The sequence below is a fragment of the Bufo bufo genome, chromosome 4 (genome assembly GCF_905171765.1).
Source record: "Bufo bufo chromosome 4, aBufBuf1.1, whole genome shotgun sequence".
NCBI classification, from domain to species: domain Eukaryota; kingdom Metazoa; phylum Chordata; class Amphibia; order Anura; family Bufonidae; genus Bufo; species Bufo bufo.
The window spans coordinates 75534584-75554899 of record NC_053392.1 but is presented as its reverse complement, the minus strand read 5'-3'; the positions used below and the strand labels follow the sequence as shown (position 1 = coordinate 75554899).

The window sequence follows — 20316 nt, the reverse complement described above, 5'->3', positions numbered from 1 at the left end:
GGAAAAGATTAAAAAAATAACCTTTTTTTTGCTTATTTTTGCAAGGTATGAACTGGAGATTCAGCCAACGGGAGAAGTGCAAGAATATTCCCTGACTGCCAGTTACAGCAACAACAGGGAAGGAGATGACGTGACGAACACTGTTCAAATCGCCCTCCAAGCAGATGGTAATTACATTTCTGAATATATTTTTTTTATATATATTTCTAAATGAGCTGTGCATAATAAAATATCCATTTTCATATTTTTTCCAGAAACAGCGCCACCCTTGTCTTTTGGCTGTGTCTGGTATTGCAGCGTATCCTCTTTTAAGTGAATAGAGCTGAACTGCAATTCCAGGCCACTGGCAAAAAAGGGGCGCTGTTCCTGGTAATCTCATTACCACCATTGGTTGATAAATGTTGTTTTACAGACTTGAAGGTAGCATGGACGAGGCTGACCGCCACTCAGAACATCGACCAGGTTACTCTGGCTAGTAGCTTGGAAATCCCAAAAGCCAACATCAACCTTGGTGGCAGTGTGAGACTCACTGATGAATACAATGATGACAAGAGAACGTTCACTCTGGTTGCTGAAGTCAACAACCAACAGGTCTCAGAAGTCACCTTCACTGGAAAGGTCAGGTAGGTCACCAGGGATCACTTATGGACATAACAAAACCTGCAGTCCTATATAAACAGACACACTGGGGATATTTAGGAGGCAAAAAGCACCAGAATATTACCTCGCTCCCCATTCAACTCTCTGGAACTACTGGAGATAACTCTATGGAGCTGAATGGAGGGGCAGAAACATGCATGCGTGACTGCTGCTCCATTCAAACTGGGGTACATGGGATCGGTGAGGGCCCCATGTACATGACGGTAAGCGTTTTGCAGTCTGTGTGATTTGTGCATTTTTGTTGCAGACCCAATGACTTACATGGGTCGGCAGTCTGAATTTTGCCAACAAGGTTCAGACACATTCTATCTTTTGTGGAGGTGGAAAGCACACCTAGTAGGCATGGGTTCTCACTAGGAAGAGGGGAGGAACTGGCTGCCAGAGACCTCTGGTGGCAGCTTATCTCCCCGAGAACAAAAGAATAGGGAATGTCGACGACGAACATGCCTGATCCAGCTTTAGGATGGACACACGCATTCTGTTCATGATGCAAAGCCAACGTCAGAAGTGGATCTAGCAGGAAGGAGAAGTAGGAGTCCTTCCTCAAGAAGGAATCACACTGGCCTCAAGAACTGAGTAGGTGTGATTCAGGTCTTATAAGGTATTTGGAACTGGATTTCTAAAATGTCCTGCCCCCCCCTTTGAAGAAAAATATCCAGATCTGGTCAGATCTTTCCTTTGTGCCAGGAACTCAGTGGAATCCCAAACGGTCGACTGACCAAAAAGAAATCCCTTTGGGGGTCCCAACCCAATATATGTACAAATTAAATCTACATCTTTATTGTGACATCCTTAAAACGTGAAAAAAAGGAAATATCACTTGTAAATAAAACGTTCAGAGGACAGTGGAACAGGGTCACCAATGGTTATTGTGAATAACTGGAGGGGGAAAAAATCAATCCAATACAGGGACCGTGAGACGGCATAATATAGCCACCTAGTGTATAGAAGATACTCTGTATCAGTGTGCTTGATCTGGTAGCCACATTGTAACGGACTGAGCAATGTAGGCTTGTGTGAGTATGTATTCAGCAGTGTGCGTTTATAATATGCAAAAGTGGCGTAGCTAGAAATGACTGGGCCCCACAGCAAATTTTTGAATGGGGCCCCTCTCCCCCAGTAATTTTTTCGCAACCCTTTCCTTTAATGCCGCCCCCATTCCTGTGGCTAGTAAATATCGCTCTCTCAGACCAGGCCCGGCAGCTGTTCCATCCGTTTTATACACCGTCTATACTGTCACTGTATATAATTTCATTGTGTAATACTGTTGAGGGGGCCCTGACCAAATCTTTTAGTCCTCCTCCTCCTGGATGGGTCAGGGCCCCAAAGCTGCCGCTTCCCCTAGCCCCTGATATGCAAGCAATTGACAAGAGAATGCAGCTTACAAGATTAATGAAGCTGTATGATAACAGACTGTCAGATAATGTGGTCTATCTGAGCAGCACTGACATTTAATAGAATTATCATGGTTATAGAATAGCGTTGGTAGCACACATCTCAGACCACATACAACTGGTGTATAAAGAAAGCACTATATAGTCTAAGAGGTGTGACGGTGAATAAAAACAACACCACACAACCTAAATAAAAATAGTGTTTATTTGAACACAAAAAGGAAAGTTCATGCACAAATATCTCCCTCCCTCCAGCTATTAACAATAACCATTGGTGACCCTGTTCCACTGTCCTCTGATTTTATTTACACATGATTTTCCTTTTTTTCACATTTATAAGGTTTTAAGGATGACAAAATAAAGATGTAGTTTTAATTTGTACATACTGTATATTGGGTTGGGACCCCTAAAGGGATTTATTTTTGGTCAGTCGACTGTTTGGGATTTTGTTGAAATTATCCCGAGGGTCCCATCCAGGGCCTTCAATTTGATTAATTAGGAACTCAGTGGAACACCGATAAAAATATAGGCTTTCTCAGAAGGTAGCGAATGTGAAGTGAAGTGTGGTGCTCGTAATAATCCCTCCGGTGATGTTTCTTCATACAGTCGAGCACATCCTCTACAGCACTGGCCACCACTGACCTTCCTTATCTTTATTTTTTTTTTCATTCACAGTTATGATGGTCGTACTCAAGGTGCCCTTAGTGGAGAGCTTTTGATTCCAAAGCTAAATATGGAGGCCAAAGCAGATGCTATCCTCAAGAAAGTACTGAGCGATTTCAACCTCCAGCTCAAGTCTTCTGCCACTATCTGTGCCCTGTCTGGTTCACAAAACCTTGCATTTACCTATGGTAGGTTCATTTTATCAAAACTTGTAGACTCGTGGTCTACAGGCGCATCACAAGTTTACTGGCTATTACACACGATTCTCTAGATATTTATCGAATCTTCATCCTGTTGAGATAAACCTGCACATATTCTTGTTTTCAGACAATGAAAAGGTAGAGTTAGACTGGAGCACCACCTCCAACAGCAACGTGAAGAAGATCATCTCCAAACTGCCAGACATCAGATTCTCAGACCTTGCCAGCTATCCCGAATCTCTAAAGACCTATGCCAACAAAGTCCTAGATCATAAGGTGGCTCAGACCGACATGACTGTCCGCCATATTGCTTCGCAGTCCATAGTGGTAAGTTCTTATTGAAATACCAGTAAGTGCTCTGCATAAAGGTCACGTTAATGGTTGCATCTTCTGCTCTTCCCAGAGATTTTCAATATTTTCCAGTTTTCCATACCGTGACTAGAAAATGGGGCCCTGGCTCATCATTTCTAGACAGAGATTCACTTAAAATCCCTGGTCCAGAAAACAGAAAGGGTTAAATATATTCTCCCTGTGGGTTCCTGGCCTCAGGGGTTGGAGGAAGACTCTTTTATACAGTGCCTACAAATACTACATGTCTTAGGCTGCAGCACCAACCTAGTGAGCATGCTCTGTGCAGACACTGATCCAGCCGAAAACACTGGGAAAAATGAGGTCAGAATGAAAACGTTAGCAGAATTCTAAATTCTGCTCGGGGAACAGTGGTGCATAAGATTTATTTGACTCAAGAAAAGTATTGAAAGGTGTTTGCAAAGTTGCTTTTGTTTTTGCAGTGTCAGACTGGGGTTCCTTGAATCCACATGAGGAAATTATTTATGAGGCTTAACCCCCATATCATCAATAAAGACGAATAGATTTTGAATCAGAGTGAATAGCTCCAAAGGCAACTCCAAATGTATTTTTTGAGGCCCACTATGGTATTAGAGACTGGGCCCACTTGAAGATCCTCTGGTGGACCTGTCTGAGGCTTGTTGGATACCTCAGTGTTCAGTTTGCGGCAAATGTATGGGTGGAACAGTTTATATTTGAGAAGTTCATCATGTTATAGCTAAATAAAACATCTCTTCATTTCAGGCAACCAACAACTGGTTGCAGGCGGCTTCAAGAAGCAGTCCATATGCGCAAACTCTCAGCAACAAGTTGTATGCCTTAAGAGATCTGGACTGGGAGGAACTGGGTGTCCCAGCTTTCCCTGATGACCTGTTCTTAAATAGGTAATTGATGCTACACTCACATGTAGCAGAGCTAAGTTTCTAATTCTACCCATCTCAAAGCAATATGTGGTTCGTCATATGACTGCATTTTCTTAAGTTGCAGTTAGATGACAAATTCAGCTTTGCTACATCTATATATGGTTGTACGTTCCAAACATTTATAGCAGTCCATTTATAATTACACAGTTAATTTTTTTTGCAGTGATGGAAAGATCGCATACAAATTTAACAAGGAAAGCACTACCATCAATATCCCACTACCCTTCGCAGGAAAGTCATCTCACCAGCTGGTTGCGAAATCAGTGAGGGTTCCATCACTTGAAATGCAGTCAGTGGGCTTATACATGCCAGCGCGCGAGTTCAGAGTTCCGGCCTTCACCATTCCTGAGTATTACCAGCTAAAAGTCCCACTGCTCGGAGTATTGGATCTATCGTCTAACATCATCAGCAACTACTACAACTGGTCCGTATCGTACAGTGGTGGGAACACTACTAGCGATATCCAGAGCTTTGCATTAAGCTACCAAATGAAAGCAGACTCCATCGTGGACATTTGTTCATACAGCATTGATGGTGAGTCCTCTTTTTAACATCTAATTTCTTGCCTGTGAATGCCATTGAAATCAGTGGAAACTGCCAAAGGAATCAGTCTCATGGGGGCATGACTATGAAAGCAGGATTTCCTTGGCTAGAGAAAAAGCCAAGCCTACAGGTCGAGTGCCTTGATACAAGTCATGAAACTTTGCAATGACGTCTAATATCCTTAAAGGATTTGTGTGGTCAGAGACATTCCCTTTTAGAATGTGGCTCCTGGATCATCACAGGTCCCTATTCCAGCTCTTGGAAGCCATGGCAGGAGAAATGTTGTTGTCACGGCCATGGCTATGACCGTGACTCCTTAACCGCATGCGGTTGCCTGCGGTTTGTTTTTGGTAGTTCAACCACAGGTGAGGGCTACTTGTGTGTTGCCTCACTTGTGGTTGCTGCGGGCAACATGTGGTTGGAGATTGTCGCAGATAGCAGCCTGAGCTGGTGCTAGGCAGCTTGCGGCATCTTCATGCGGTTACACCTAGCTACCGCTTTGTTAGGTGTGTGTGTGTGTATGTATGTATGGTGTGCACGGGGTTTTATGTTACGTGTGCACTGGGACCTTTCCCTTCACTGTGGCTGCTCGCAGCAACGTTTTGTATAGTGTGTACATGTGGTGGCAGTGTCCCGGCCTTCGGGCTGACTCCCAGGACATGGTAGCCACCCATGTCGTTGCCTGCGGCAACAGCCACAGTGTGACCTTCGTTTTGACACTTCCCCTTTAAGTTGTGTTTTCCCTTCTGTGGTATTGGAAGGGTTAACTCCCTTTCTGTGTGTCTGAGTCACGGGGTGTGTCTGATTGTTGGGTGTGGCCTCTTGGCCTATAAAGCCTCACAGTTTGCCCAGGTCTGCAGGTTGCTTCAGCCATGCTTAGCTGAAGCAGCCTCCTGTGTTTACTACCTGCCAGTGAGAGCCACCCCTGTGGTCATAACCATAATGTCACATTTAAGTTTATGTCTAGTTATGTGTGATGTCTATTTGATGTTTCCTTGTGATTTTGTGCAGCTATGGATCTGGGTCCCTGTGTGGGGATGCGTTGTGATCTGCACCCTGCCAGCACAGGGATCCAGTCAGCAAGGCTGTGGCAGGTAGGTGGAACTCCTTGTTCACCTGCCATATCCATAGAGCTGTTTATGTTCCCCCTTTTCCAGCAGCTTGGCCATTGAGACTCCTGCTCCTCCGTGCCTAGGAGGAGTGGGTTGTCTTACCCTGCTCCTTAGCCCAGGGACCGGACGGAGGGTAAGTCAGGGCTCCTAGGTTCCTACGCATGAGTCCTCCTACCTTTAAGGTCGGCCCATGCAGATTGGAGTTAGGGTCAGGTTAGGGATGCTGTAGGAGGTGACCTGCTCCCTAATCCTGTTGTCCTGGCCGAGCAGCCATAACATCATCTGGCATCGCACGGCTGAGGACTTCCCTCATCCTCAGCCGTGACAGTTGTATTAATTGAGTGCCATTCAGATGAATGGTCATCCTTGTAGTACAAGGATGGCTCAAGTCCGTCAGAATAGGAGCCATTCACACAGAGCAGCTCTCCGTTCTAGTTCATAGAAGAATCCCAGGCTAGGGGCCCATCCTTTTTTTATGTCAATCTACAGATGTAGCTGAGCTAAAATTGATATAACTTGTCACAGTGTTATGTCATGACAAAAGCCATTGAAATCGATTGAAAAAGTCAATTAACATTTACTTGCCTTTGTTTACTTAACACATTAACCATCTACTTTAGCTCGGCTACATCTGTACCCTTCCTGACCTACTCAGTTATATATGGACCAGTTACCTCAGGTTTCTTACGTTTTGAGCCTCATTGCTTACTGATTCTCTTAAGTGACTTTTCAGGACTTAGTTTCAGGACTAAGCCATTAATATCAGATCGGCAGGGGTCTGACTTCTGGAACCCCGCCTCCAGCTGTTTTCATCAGTTGCAGTGGCAGAACCATGCACTGGAACTATATAGCTCTGTACAATGTGTAGTGGCCATGTAAGGATCAAGTAAATTGCGACTACACAGGGTATGAATCTATATAGCTTTGGTTTCTTGTTCCAGTCCCTCAACTAGTAAAAACCAGTTGAGCAGCAGGGTTACCAGGAGTCAGACCCTAAGGATAGGTCCTCAGTGAGTCCTGGAAAACCACTTTAAGTGTGAAACACAAAATATCCATGCTCACTATTTATAGATTTTCCATCCTTTGTAGGTATATATAAGTATTAATTTTTTTTTTTATTAATCTATTTACTTTTACTCCTCCAGGTTCTGCTAAGGCATCCTATGACCCAAGAGACATCGTGACCTTGTCCTATGAAGCATCATTACGCCACACTCTTCTTGATGCAGGCATAAGGCTCAGTGAAATATTTAACCCAAGGAGTAGCCAGTTGTTTAAAGGATCCTATTCTTACCAGGCCAGAAGTGTATTGGGATTGGAAGCTTCTTCAGTTTCCTCATCTAGATCAACACTCAACAACCAGATGCTAGTGACACAGTCTGATATCAACACTAGACTGAGTGTAGCTTCCCTTTTTGCAAACAGTGAATTAATGTTTGTGTCCACCTTCAACACAGAAAGCTTCCAGACAAAAATAGAATCCAACTATAAGTTTGATTCATCTTTCTTGAAGGCAACAAACAAATTGTCAGGAATGTTCCTGTCCGAAGTAGTAACGTTGAGTTCAACCACGGATTTGCAAGATGGAGCTCTTGTTAACACTATGACTGTTGATTACAGAAACAAGCAGTTGACCCTGAAGTCAAATACAAATGGAAACTACTTCAACCTAGTTGGGCTGAACAAATTTGAACTCACATTGTCGAAACAGATGGCTGCAATCCGATCAGAATATCAGGCTGACTACAAGCGCAACCGATTCTATACCCTTATGTCTGGCTCTCTTAACTCTCTTGGTCTTGAAATAAATGCTGATGTCACTCTTAATAACCAGGCAAGTAGAGGTGTTCACAAGGCCACTTTGAGACTCAACCAAGATGGCCTTTCCACTAGTGCTACCACCAGTGTCAACTTTAGTCCATTATTGTTGGAGAGCGAGTTGAATGCCGGCATTGGATCAGCAGGAGCAGTGATGAAGGTCATGGCAAGTGGAAGATATCGACAACACAGTGCCAAGGTTACTGTTGATGGAAAAGGGTCCTTGAATGAACTGTCTCTTGGTAGTGTGTATCAAGCTACACTTCTTGGTGTGGACAGCAAACATCTGTTGAACTTTAGGTTGAGCAAAGAAGGTCTGAAGTTTTCTAACAATTTAATGGGCTCCTATGATGAACTAAAACTGGAGAGCAGCAGTGACCTAAGTATTGCAGGATATGTTCTGCAGTTTACCTCCAAATTTGAAAACTTGCTAAGCTCTGACAAATTCCACAAGCACAAATTTGACTTCCAAGTGCAACCCTATACCATGACAGCTCTACTGAATAATGAACTGCAATATGGTGCTCTAGAGTTTACCAACAAAGGACAGGTGCAGCTGGAAGCCTTCAAGGTAAATGTCAATGGCAATGTAAGAGGTGCTTACAACAAAGATGAAATAAGGCACTCCTATGGCTTTTCAGCTGGTAATATGGCAGCCAGTGTTAACACAGACACTATTGCAAATATTCAAGGAACTGCCCATACTCATAGATTTGCACTGGATGTTGCCGGTCTCTCTGTCTCACTTACCAGCAGCACAAATTGTGATTCAAAAGTTATGCGGTTTACTAACAGGATTCGCTCCGTTATGCAGCCATTCACCATTACCATCGACTCTCAAACTAATGGAGATGGAAGACTGATGATTTTTGGGCAACAGACAGGACAGCTTTACAGCAAATTCATATTAAAAGCAGAACCCCTTTCCTTTAATTTAGTTCATGATTACAGGGGATCAACAACACATATGCTAGGAACAGGCAACACCCATGAAACTCTCCTAGATTACAGCATAAACCTGTTGTTCACTCCTTCTGAACAGTTGAGCTCATGGAAACTTAAGAGTCGCCTGGACCAGAATACGTACAACCAAGATATCAGTGCATTCAATAATGCTGACAGTATTGGAGTTCAACTTAGTGGGCAAACTCTAGCAGACCTCTCTGTACTAGATAAAGAAGTTCATCTGGCCTTTGTCAAGTTTAATCCAATCGACTCTCTAAACTTAAGAGACAGCATCAGTACACCTCAAGAATTTAGCATTTCTGGCCATATAACATATGACAAGAATAAAGACATGCATATCATCCACTTGCCGTTCATTGAGAACATGTCTTTATATTTCGAGAGAGTAAGAGGTGCACTACTGACGACTCTACAAGCCCTGCAGAATTCACTGAAAGACATTGACATTGACCAATATGTCCAGAGATATAGAAGGGCATTGGATACAGCTGGCCAAAGAATGAGTGAATATGTTAACGGTTTAGATATAGAAAGCAAAGCTAGTCTTGCAAAAGAAAAAATTATATCATTGGCCAAGGGCTTTAAGATCACAGCTGAGGAACTTCAATCTGCAGTTGAAGATTACTTACGTCGAGTACAATTCCGTTTACAGAAATCTTTGACTGAACTGGAAAGATATATCAAAGAAAATTATGACCTTGAGAAGCTAAAAAAATCCATTGAGTTGCTGATTCAAAGATGTGTAGAGAAACTGAAAGCCTTTGACAATGAATACAAAGTACGGGAAAAGACCATTGAGATGATTGAGAAATTTGTAGTTCAGTTTAATGACTTGGACCAAAGCTTAGCTGCTTGGATTCAAAATCTTGATAAACAATACCAAATCAAAGCTAGCATCCAGAGATTTTTATACCAAATCCAGTATTACATACAGGAAATTGATGTTGATAAGATGGCTCAAAACATGAAGCATCTCCTGCAGTCCATTGACATTTCTGAGTATGTTGAGCAGATCAAAACCTCTGTGCTGATTGAAAATATGAGATTTGTTATAGAGCAAATTAAAAACCTTGTTGTCACTCAATTAGAGGAATTTCAAATCAGTGAAAAAATCAATGCAGTCGTTGACAAATTTCAAGACTTTGTGGCCAAGTATGACATTGACAAGAAGTTGGAAGTGCTCATAGAAAAGTTTATCGAGTTCCTTAACCAACAAAGAGTTAAAGAAACCATCAAGAAGGCAACAGACATGCTAAATAGCATTGATGTCAGACAACACTGTAAGAAGGTGATTTCATTTATCGATGAAGCAGTCAAGCAAGTCAAAGACTACGACTTTAAGAAGCTAATTGATGATATCAACTATTACTTAGACATCTTAGTTCAGAAGATGAGGTCCTTTAATTACGACAAGTTTGTGGATGACTTCAATAATAAGATCAAAGAACTGACAGAGGCAATAAACAATAAATTGAGGGCTCTGGAGCTGCCACAAAAAGCTGAAGCTTTAAGACAATATTTGAATGATGTGAGGGCAATGGTCACAGAATATCTTCAACAAGTAAGAGAGACCAGGTTTGCTGCTGTTGCTAAGTGGTACGAAGACATCATGACCTCAACAGTATTAAATGAATGGAAGACCAGAGTAATTGAACACCTTGAGGACACCAGAGACAGAATATATGCTATGAACATAAAAGAAGAATGCCAGCGATATCTACAACAGGTGAGCCAGGCTTACCGACGTTTAGTTATTTTCATAACAGAGCAGTGGAACACCGTGGCTGCAAAGATTAATGACTTTGCTCAAGAGAACGATATCCAGGATTGGGCTGATAGGTTGAAAGTTTTTGTAGAAGAGGGGTTTGTTGTTCCAGAAGTCAACTTAGGATTCATCAGGTTTCCTGCCTTTGAAGTTAGCCTGCGGGCACTAAGAGAAGCAACATTCAGGACACCATACTTCATTGTACCATTCACAGATTTACAGATCCAGTCTGTGGAAATCAATTTCAGAAATCTAAGAGGCGTTGAAATTCCAACAAGATTTGTTACACCGGAGTTTACAATTTTCAACAGCTATAAAGTGCGATCCTACGTAATTGATCTGAATGAAATAAGGCTCAAGGTTGTAAGGATAATTGATCAAATTATTTCAAGTGACTATACCTTGCCATCCCCAGACATTCTATTTAGAGATATAACGATGAGTGACATGGGACTACCTGAATTTTCCATTTCTAAAATTTACATCCCCGACATGCAGCTACCTGAGTATAAAATCCCTAAACTAAACTTGGAAAATTTTCAGTTCCCTGATATAAAGATTCCTGAATACCAGCTTCCAAAGATTCCTCACTCTGTTTCTGTTCCAACATTTGGCAAGCTGTCAGGTTCATTCAAAGTAGCTTCTCCTTTTTTCACTATGTCTACTTTAGCTGAGGTCAAAAATTCCACAGTCTCTGAGAATTCACCAGAAATGGTCGCTTCTCTAACCACCGAGGCAACTTCAATGATTGACGCTTTGGCTTTCACCTTTGGAGCTGATGCACGCATTTCAGCTCCTTTGATGGAACAGCTTGTTCTTAAAGAAACTGTGTCACTATCCAACAGACATGTAAAACTTGATCATTTAAGTGAAGTTATCTTTGCAGCAAGTCAAATTCAGACACAGATCCAAACAAAGGCTCACTTGAGGACTGAGAAGAATACAGCTGAGCTTCAAAACTCTGTTATAGTCCGATTGCAGAAGAAAATTACAGCAGATGTGTCAACAAAATACTCTCATAGATTGAATATTCCACAGTTTGACTTTTCAAGTCAGCTTGACCTGCAAAATGATGTCGACACAACAGTGGACATTGGACGCATTTCCTTAATATCATCTGGTAAAGGAAACTGGAGATGGGCCTGCCCTCTCTTCACTGATGAAGGTAACCACCAGGCTGATGTCAAGTTCAATCTGAAAGGTGGCAACATTGAACTTTTGGGCACTAACAAAATAAATGACAAATATCTGAAACTGGATCAAAGCCTCAAGTATGATTCCATGTTCCTGAACTACGTAAATATTGATGTCATGTCTAAGGCTGATGCTCCTAATGTTGGAAACAGCATTGCTACACTGAAAGGAAAGGCTCAGATTAGTGAGATGAAGGTAGAACTAGAAGCAACTCACAATGCAGAACTATCGGGCCGGGCAACTGGAACAATAAGCAACAAGTTTGCCTTTTTGACTAGAGCCTTTGAAATAAAACTATCCACTGCAAACAATGGAAATCTAAAAGTAAGCTTCCCTCTAAAACTGACAGGTAGGATCGATTTCCTAAACAACTATGACTTTACCCTCAGCCCAACCATTCAACAATTGTCATGGCAAGCAAATGGAAGATTCAACCAGTACAAAGTGGCTCATATAGTTTTGCTGGGTAATAATGAAGAGAAAATTGAGGCTGCATTCACAATGAGCGGAGAAGCTAACCTTGATTTCTTGACAATCCCAGTCTCTATCCCTGGAATTCAAGTCCCATACACATCATTAAAGACACCTGACGTTCTCGAATTTTCTGTGTGGGAAAAAAGTGGCCTGAAGAATTTGCTGACAACCACTCGTCAGAATTTTGATCTAGATGTAAAACTTCACTATCATAAAAGTAAAGATACATATGTGATACCATTCCCGCTAGATGAAGTTTTTGATACAATCAATACAAATATGAAGACCCTTAACAAAAACTTTGAGTATGGAAGAGATAAAGCATTGAACCTCCTGGTAGACTCCTACAATCAAGCCAAAGTGAAGTTTGAGAAGTACAAAGTGGACAATCAAGTTAATAAAGCACCAAGAACATTTAGAATCCCTGGTTATACCATACCGCTGGTGAACATTGAAATTTCTCCCTTCTCGGCTGAACTCCCTGCCTTTGGTTACTTTGCTCCGAAAGAAATAAGCACACCAAGCTTTGTTGTGCCAATGGTTGGGTTCTCTATCCCATCTTACAACTTAGTTATACCTTCATTGGAAATGCCTGTTCTGCATGTGCCCAACTCTTTACGTAGACTTTCTCTTCCTAGGGTTAAACTTCCAAGTGGACAGAATGGTATAGTAATTCAAGCACTGGGAAATATCACTTATGAGTTCTTCTTTAAGTCAAATGTGATTTCACTTACCACCAGTGCTGGAATATACAATCAGGCTGATGTCTCCGCAAGAGTAAGTGTAGCCTCCACATCAGTTATCGAAGCTCTTCAGTTCAACATAGATGCAACAACAGGGCTTACAAGGAAGAGAGGTCTAAAATTGGCCACAGCATTAGCATTGAAATCTGTATTTGCTGAAGGAAAACATGAAAGCTCTATATCATTTGGAAAACGAAACGTGGAAGCATCTGTGATAACAAATGCAAAATTGGATACCCCACTGTTAAAGAGTACATTAAAACAAGAACTGACAGGTAACACAAAGACAAAGTCTACTGTGTCATCCAAGATCACACTCACTTATGATTATAATGATGTATTGTTTGGAAACACAGCAAAGGGTAAAGTTGATCATACATTAAATCTTGAAGGACTTACCACTTACTTTTCAATGGAGTCAAGAATAATTGGAGATATAACCGGAACCATTCTAACTCACCAAACGTTTTATGGGACATTGACCAATGATGCAAACACCTACATGAATGCAAACAACCTTAGATCTACCATGAGGCTTATAGGCAGCTCCAGAGCTGATGGCATAGGAAACCTGGACTTTACAGAAAATCTTGCTGTTGAAGCCTCAACCACAAGAATCTATGCAATTTGGGAACATAAAGAAGAAAATTATTTAAGAATCACTCCACTCTTTACATCAAAGGGGCAGCAGAGTAGCAAAGCCACGTTAGAACTGGCCCTTTGGAGTCTTCTAGCAGACCTTCAAATAAAGATCAGCCAACCCAATTCATTTATTGAAGCAGCATCATTAAACCAAGGCATTACATTAAATGTTAACACTGATAAGCAAGAATTTACCGTAAACGGACAAGGTACTCTGGAGTCTCTCATTCTGGCTCACAACGTAAAGCTATCCAATGATCAGACAGATGCAAGACTTGAAGCTGGAGGATCATTACAAGGCCATGTGGCTTTTCTAAAGTCAATTATACTACCAGTGTATGACAGAAGCCTGTGGGATGTCTTGAAACTTGATGTTACAACTAATGTTGACAGAAAACAATACCTGAATGCATCGACAGCTCTGATTTACACAAAAAGTAACAATGGATTCTTCTACCCTATTCCATCTGAAAGAATTGGAGATAGTTCCACCATAACCTTCCCTGGACTGACATTGCCCAAAGACATTTACCCATTTTCTTCATCTTTCCGACAAATTCAGTTCCCTGCAGCTGACATCAACATTTTGTACACATCAGCAGAAGGCTCTAATATTCCCCTTGTTGAACTCTCTGCACCACAATATCAAGTAACGCTATCAAAATACACTCTTCCTAAAAAGTTCTACAACTTGGACTTCAACAGTCTCTTCAACAAGTTAGCAGACATTGACCTACCAACTATTGAGATCCCAGAACAGAACATTTTGATCCCACCAATTAAATTGAGAATGCCTGCAGGAATTTACATCCCAGCCTTTGGTTCCATATCTGGCTCCATTCAGTTTGCTTCCCCTGTTTACAATCTCACATGGACAAACAAGCTGGAAAACAAACCAGATTCTTTAGTTAGCACCATTGACGCCACCAGCAGTTCAACACTACAGTTTCTGGAGTTTGATCTTGATGGTGAGTTTTCTATTTTTATTATGCATTTTCTTGTTCTCTGACATTATATTATGTTTTGGTAATATTGTATACTTTGTTCAGAAATTGAATTATGATTGTTCTTTTTTTCTTTTCAGTTTCACTAGCAGGTTCACTAAATGGTAGAAGCCTGAATCTTATTGAACAAGGAAGTCTGGCACATGTGGATTTAAGTGCAATCTGGAAGCAGGAAGTTTCATTTAATGGTCTAAGGTAAAAATATTTGTGATTTGTTCTTTTCAAGGAGTTTACAACGGACCAGGGGACAGTCATAACATGTAGAGGAATGAATGTTTAGACATGACTATAGGAAAGGGTTCTTTACAGTTTGAGTAGTCACACTGTGGAATGCCCTATCACAAGATGTAGTAATGGGAGGTTCTATCAGTATTTAAAACAGGTCTAGATGCTTATCTAATAGCAAATGGTCATTGTGGGTTATAATTAATCTAACAATGAATGCTGTATGATTGACAAAGGTTGAACTTGATAGACTTGTTACAAATGTTGAAAGAAGATACTATATCAGTATGTAATAGATGATGTTTAAAAAACATAATAACACACCAATTTCATATATAAGCCTTCACTATGTAACATTTCATTGTCAGGTTGCCATATCACAACTTCCAAGTGGACATTACCAGCCCTACATTCTCAAATGCCCAGATACGTTGGCAGCATGATGAAAATGGTATCTCCTCATCTGTCTCAACTCCATCCACTGGTACTTTGGGTCTTCTCCTTGATAAAGATTCCAGGACGATCAGACTGAAAGTGTACAGTCGCCCTGCAGTGAGTATCTTATCTTAGTAAACTATAATGTATAAGTAAGATTTCTAGTAGAATATTCTGTTTACATTCACTGTCAGATAGCAATTCCTGAGGCCCATCTAGAGGAGATGATCCCAGGAGCCCCATCTATCTATAAAGAGCATGTACACATACAATTTGAATTGAACAGAGAACCTTGCTGTTATCATTTTACACACATGACATATCATTAATAAGATCTAATTGGTAATTTGTAAATTATTTCATAATAAATAGTGGCAAGTGATGAGCTTAAAGAGGACCTTTCACCGATTCTTACCCTATGAACTAAGTATACATACATGTGGAGCGGCGCCCAGGGATCTCTCTGCACTTACTATTATCCCCGGGCGCCGCTCCGTTCTCCTGCTATGTCCTCCGGTATCTCCGTTCCCTAAGTTATGGTAGGCGGAGTCTGCCCTAGCGCTGGCCAATCGCATTGCAGAGCTCACAGCCTGGGAGAAAATAACCTCCCAGGCTGTGAGCTCTGCGCTGCGATTGGCCAGCGCTAGGGCAGACTCCGCCTACCATAACTTAGGGACTGGTATCTCCGCCTACTATAACTTAGTGAGCGGAGATACCGGAGGACATAGCAGGAGAACGGAGCGGCGCCCGGGGATAATAGTAAGTGCAGTGAGATCCCCGGGCGCCGCTCTACATGTCTGTATAGTTAGTTCATAGGGTAAGAATCGGTGAAAGGTCCTCTTTAAAGTTAGCTCAAAATACAATAGTCTTCTACTGGATTTTTGGGGCCAGCTATTGTGTTCAACCGTGAGCCCACCAAAGTATCCTCTGGTACTCTGGTGGTCTAGTGCTAGCCTATTTGTTAATAATATTTATTAATATTATAACTATTGAAGACAGTGCTGTTTAGTGGAGCCTATGTCTTACTGCTTAATTTCTGTGTGACAACACAGGGAATGTAACATTTTATGTTACACAATTAGGGTACTTTCACACTTGCGGCAGAGGATTCCGGCAGGCAGTTCCGGCGACGGATCCGTCAAAACGCATGCAAACTGATAGCATTTGTCAGACGGATCAGGATCCTGATCCGTATGAGAGATGCATTGAAATGCCGGAAGCGTCTCTCCAGTGTCATCAGGAAAAACGGATCCGGCATTTTTCTTTTTCACATTTTTTGCAGTCTGAGCATGCGCAGACCGCAATGCCGGATCTGTTTTGCCAAAACACTTTGAGCTGGATCCGGCATTAATGCATTTCAATGGGAAAAAATGCTGGATCCGGCATTTCGGCAAGTGTTCTGGAATTTTGGACTGAGATAAAACCACAGCATGCTGCAGTATTATCTCCGTCCTGAAAAGTCAAAAAGACTGAACTGAAGACATCCTGATGCATCTTGAACGGATTTCTCTCTATTCAGAATGCATTAGGATAAAACTGATCAGTTCTTTTCCGGTATTGAGCCCCTAGGACGGAACTCAATGCCGGAAAAGAATAACGCTAGTGTGAAAGTACCCTTACATTCAGCAGCCGTTTTTTGGCTTTATTGGATGCTGAACTGAGATCCTCTATTACTTTAACATTCCCTAATAGGACACAAAACAAAAAGTTGTCTTAAAGGGGTTTTTCAAGATTTTGATGACCTATCCTCAGAATACGTTCCCTCTCTCCCGATAAGCTGTTCGAGGAGGCTGTGGCGCTCACTGGAGCTGCCTCCTTGCAGATTAACAAACACAGCACCTTCACTTGAAAGGGAATGAGCTGCGCCTAGGCCATGCCACTGATGAGTGTGACGTCACTGGCCTAGGAAGAGGCCACAGCACTCACATAAGCGCCACTTGCCTCTTCAAACAGCTGATCATGGGGGTGTCAGGAATCGGACCCCCACCTATCTGATATTGATGACCTATCCTGAGGATAGATGATTGATATAAAGATCTTGGTAAGCCTGTTTAAGAAGCTAACCCTTTACCCTTAGCAAAAGGTGGACCATTAAGCAAAAAGTAGCTGAAGTTAGGAGATGTAGTCAGATGTTACATTCTATACTGATTGTCAAATTTTCTCCCCTTTCCATAGGCATCACCTGAAAAAGAAGTACTTTTACTGAAAAATGAGATATCACTAAAAAACTCAGACAAGATTCAAAACAAACTGAACTGGCGTGAGGAGGCTGTTCAGGATTTACTTAATGGCTTCAAGGAAAGATTGCCCAAGATGTCCGATGCCATCTACAACAGTGTCAACAAATACCACAAGGAACACTTAGGCATGGACATGAAAGATGCAGGCCTACAGATGAAAGAACGTCTACAGACAGAAGTGTCTTCAGCTTACAAACGTGCGTCCTATCATGTTGATTACCTAGAATATCGTCTTAAATCAGCTGCAAGGGGTGCCAGTGGAAATTATGCAAATGTTGTCTCCAAAGCTCAACAATGGTACCAAGACCCATCAGATATGTCTTTCCTTCTAAATGATGGGGAACAGTTGTATGAACAATCTGTAACTGCAATCAGAAGTTATCAAAGTACAATGAAAGAGGTAATTGATGCAGCTATTACATTTTTAAAGAGTACAAAATTTCAGCTACCAGGCCAGAACAAGAAATATACCGGTGAAGAACAATTCGCCATGGGTATGAAGTGGGCAGTACAAACTATGGAACAATGTATTCTGAAGATCCAAAAAATTCTTGACAGCATCATCCAGTCAATTAGTGATGTCAGTTTTAATATCCCTGGTACAAACTTTAAAATTGAGACCAGACAAGTCATCCTTGCTGTTAAAGACTTTGTGAAAGAGCTACAAGAGATTGCAAAGAAGATATTTAATGATCTCCAGTCCTTAAACATTGAAAGAAACTTACAGCAACTTAAAGGATTGGTTCAGGAGATTTCACAAAAATCTGAAAAACTTATTGAAGCCTTGAAATCCAAAAATTATCAAGACATACAACGTCAAACCCAACAAATGTATAATGATGCCATGAATTCACAGTATGTGCAATACCTTAATAATCTTGTCAAAGAAATCAAAAAGAGCATGGACCAGCTGCTTAAAGTTTACCAGAAGATCTATGAAGAGCTTATAGATAAATTAAAGCAGTTACTTGTTTATGCCAAGGCCTTGAGAGAAGAATACCTAGACCCAAATATCGTGGGATGGTCTGTGAAATATTATGAAATTGAAGAGAAAATTCTTCAGCTCTTTAAAGTCATCATTGATTCATTGAAAGAACTGCCTTCACAATATGGCATCAATATCTCAGAGATTACTAACCAAATCAAAGAACTGTTGAGAGAATATTATGAGCAAACTGTGGTTCTACTGACCAATGCCGAAGACCAGGGACGGAAGCAGGTGAAAGAACTTTCCATGAAATTCGAAGAACAAGTCAGTGATTGGTCAAGAAGTGCCAAACAAGCTGCAATTAAACATTCTCAAAATCTAAATGTAAAACTCAATGAAGCTTATGCTCAACTCCAGAGCTCCTATGAGAAGTTTCTAGCTGATGCAAACAGTTTAATTGATCTGGTCATCCAAAAATATAATGCCTTCATAGAATTCCTCACTCAAATGTTACAAAATGTACAGAATTCTGCTAGTGAACAGGTAAAAACATACATGTCAACACGTAAAGGTGAGCTTAAAGTAGAAATCCCACATCCCTTTGATTGGAAATCTTTCGATGAAATTCCCCAAGTACGAAAGGATATCATAGCTAAGCGGATAGAAATTGCACGTTCCATGGTTCTTGAAGGTATAGAAAAAGGCTCTAAACACTGGGAAGAAGTACAGCAACTCATTGAGAAACAAGTTGAAGATGGAAAACTAACTGCACAGCAAATTATTGAAAACATCAAAAACTGGAGAAAAAATTGAACGGACATTATGTACTGTAGCACCCAAAATATAGGATTTTACTCAGGTGAAAAGTAACAACAATCAGTGTTCATTATGTTTTAAAGCTATTGTTGTTTTTAGTAAATGAAGAAACATGAAATTGTCCTTATTTCTAAAAAGTTCTGTTTAATAAAGATTGTTTGTTATAAGCTGGCATTATTTTACGTAATTTATCTTCCTTGCTAAATACAACATTAAATTAAATCATCATATTTGCCTTCAATGACTTTTCTTTAACCATAAAACAATATTTTAGCAATAGGATAATGCCTAGGTTCTCAAACGTTTCCAACAGAGGCCTCAGCTACTCTGTGTGAACCCTGGGCCTCACTAGTGGTAGAAGGCAATGACACACACTAAGGCTGCTTTCTTATGACTGGAGCTACCACTGCTCAACTGAACCATGGGAAATGTGACACAAGAAAACATATAAACTTCATGCTTATGATACCCTGGTCAATAGTAAACCAGTATCCCATAGCATTGCTGGCAGCAGTACCTCCACAGTGTTTCTATGGTGCTTCAGCACCTATAGTTTGGACCTAAAGCGTACCTGAGTTTTCAAAAAAGTTTGCTTACCTATAATCTCTTTCAGTGACATTATTCCCTGTTTCAGCTGCACAGCTAGATGCATTTCTCTCACAAGCCTTGGGTGTCTCCCTTCTCTTGAATGTGCCAGTACTGTTTGCAGGACCTGACTTCCCTTACTTCTGTCTATGTTTTCTTCTAGGAAGCTCAGGAAACTGATAAGGATGGATAAATCACACATAAAAGCAAGATGCTCCAGTGCAGTTTAGAAGCAGTGTAGAAGCAATTGTTTTGTCAGACTCCAGATCTCACCTAGCTCTGACATGCCTTTACAGCTTTTTTCAGGTGGATGCGGGCATATTTTTTAAATGAAGTGATTTAGAAATGTGATAGTTACACCACTATCACTTTGATAGTTACATGCTAAGACATATGCAAACATTGAACATATGAATTATTTTAAATTACATTACTGCTATACTATACTTGTACTTGAACAAAAACATTGTTAGCACACATTTTCATCAAATTCAGTGAGCTCATTTGCTGATGATAAGGTGAACTCTTCAGATAAGAACCCACCAGACAACCTGGGCTTGGGCCTACAAAATGATCTTAGGGCAGGTAGGATCCTGTTATGATGTGCTCTAATGTAAAGCCTTGGATAAATAATCACT

At 41.0% G+C, this 20316-nt stretch overlaps 1 protein-coding gene across 1 annotated transcript in view; it reads left to right on the top strand.

Annotated features, from left to right (window-relative positions):
* APOB (apolipoprotein B) overlaps positions 1–19327 on the top strand; it is a 36435-nt gene extending 17108 nt beyond the window's left edge. Inside the window, exons 20-29 of the mRNA XM_040427395.1 lie at positions 46–167; positions 413–623; positions 2730–2905; positions 3045–3244; positions 4010–4149; positions 4352–4722; positions 6989–14413; positions 14530–14644; positions 15043–15226; positions 17285–19327. Coding sequence (XP_040283329.1) covers positions 46–167; positions 413–623; positions 2730–2905; positions 3045–3244; positions 4010–4149; positions 4352–4722; positions 6989–14413; positions 14530–14644; positions 15043–15226; positions 17285–19090 — 10750 coding nt within the window. The 3' untranslated portion in view covers positions 19091–19327. The remainder of the gene's footprint in view (positions 1–45; positions 168–412; positions 624–2729; positions 2906–3044; positions 3245–4009; positions 4150–4351; positions 4723–6988; positions 14414–14529; positions 14645–15042; positions 15227–17284) is intronic.
* Positions 19328–20316: the final 989 nt, after the last annotated feature.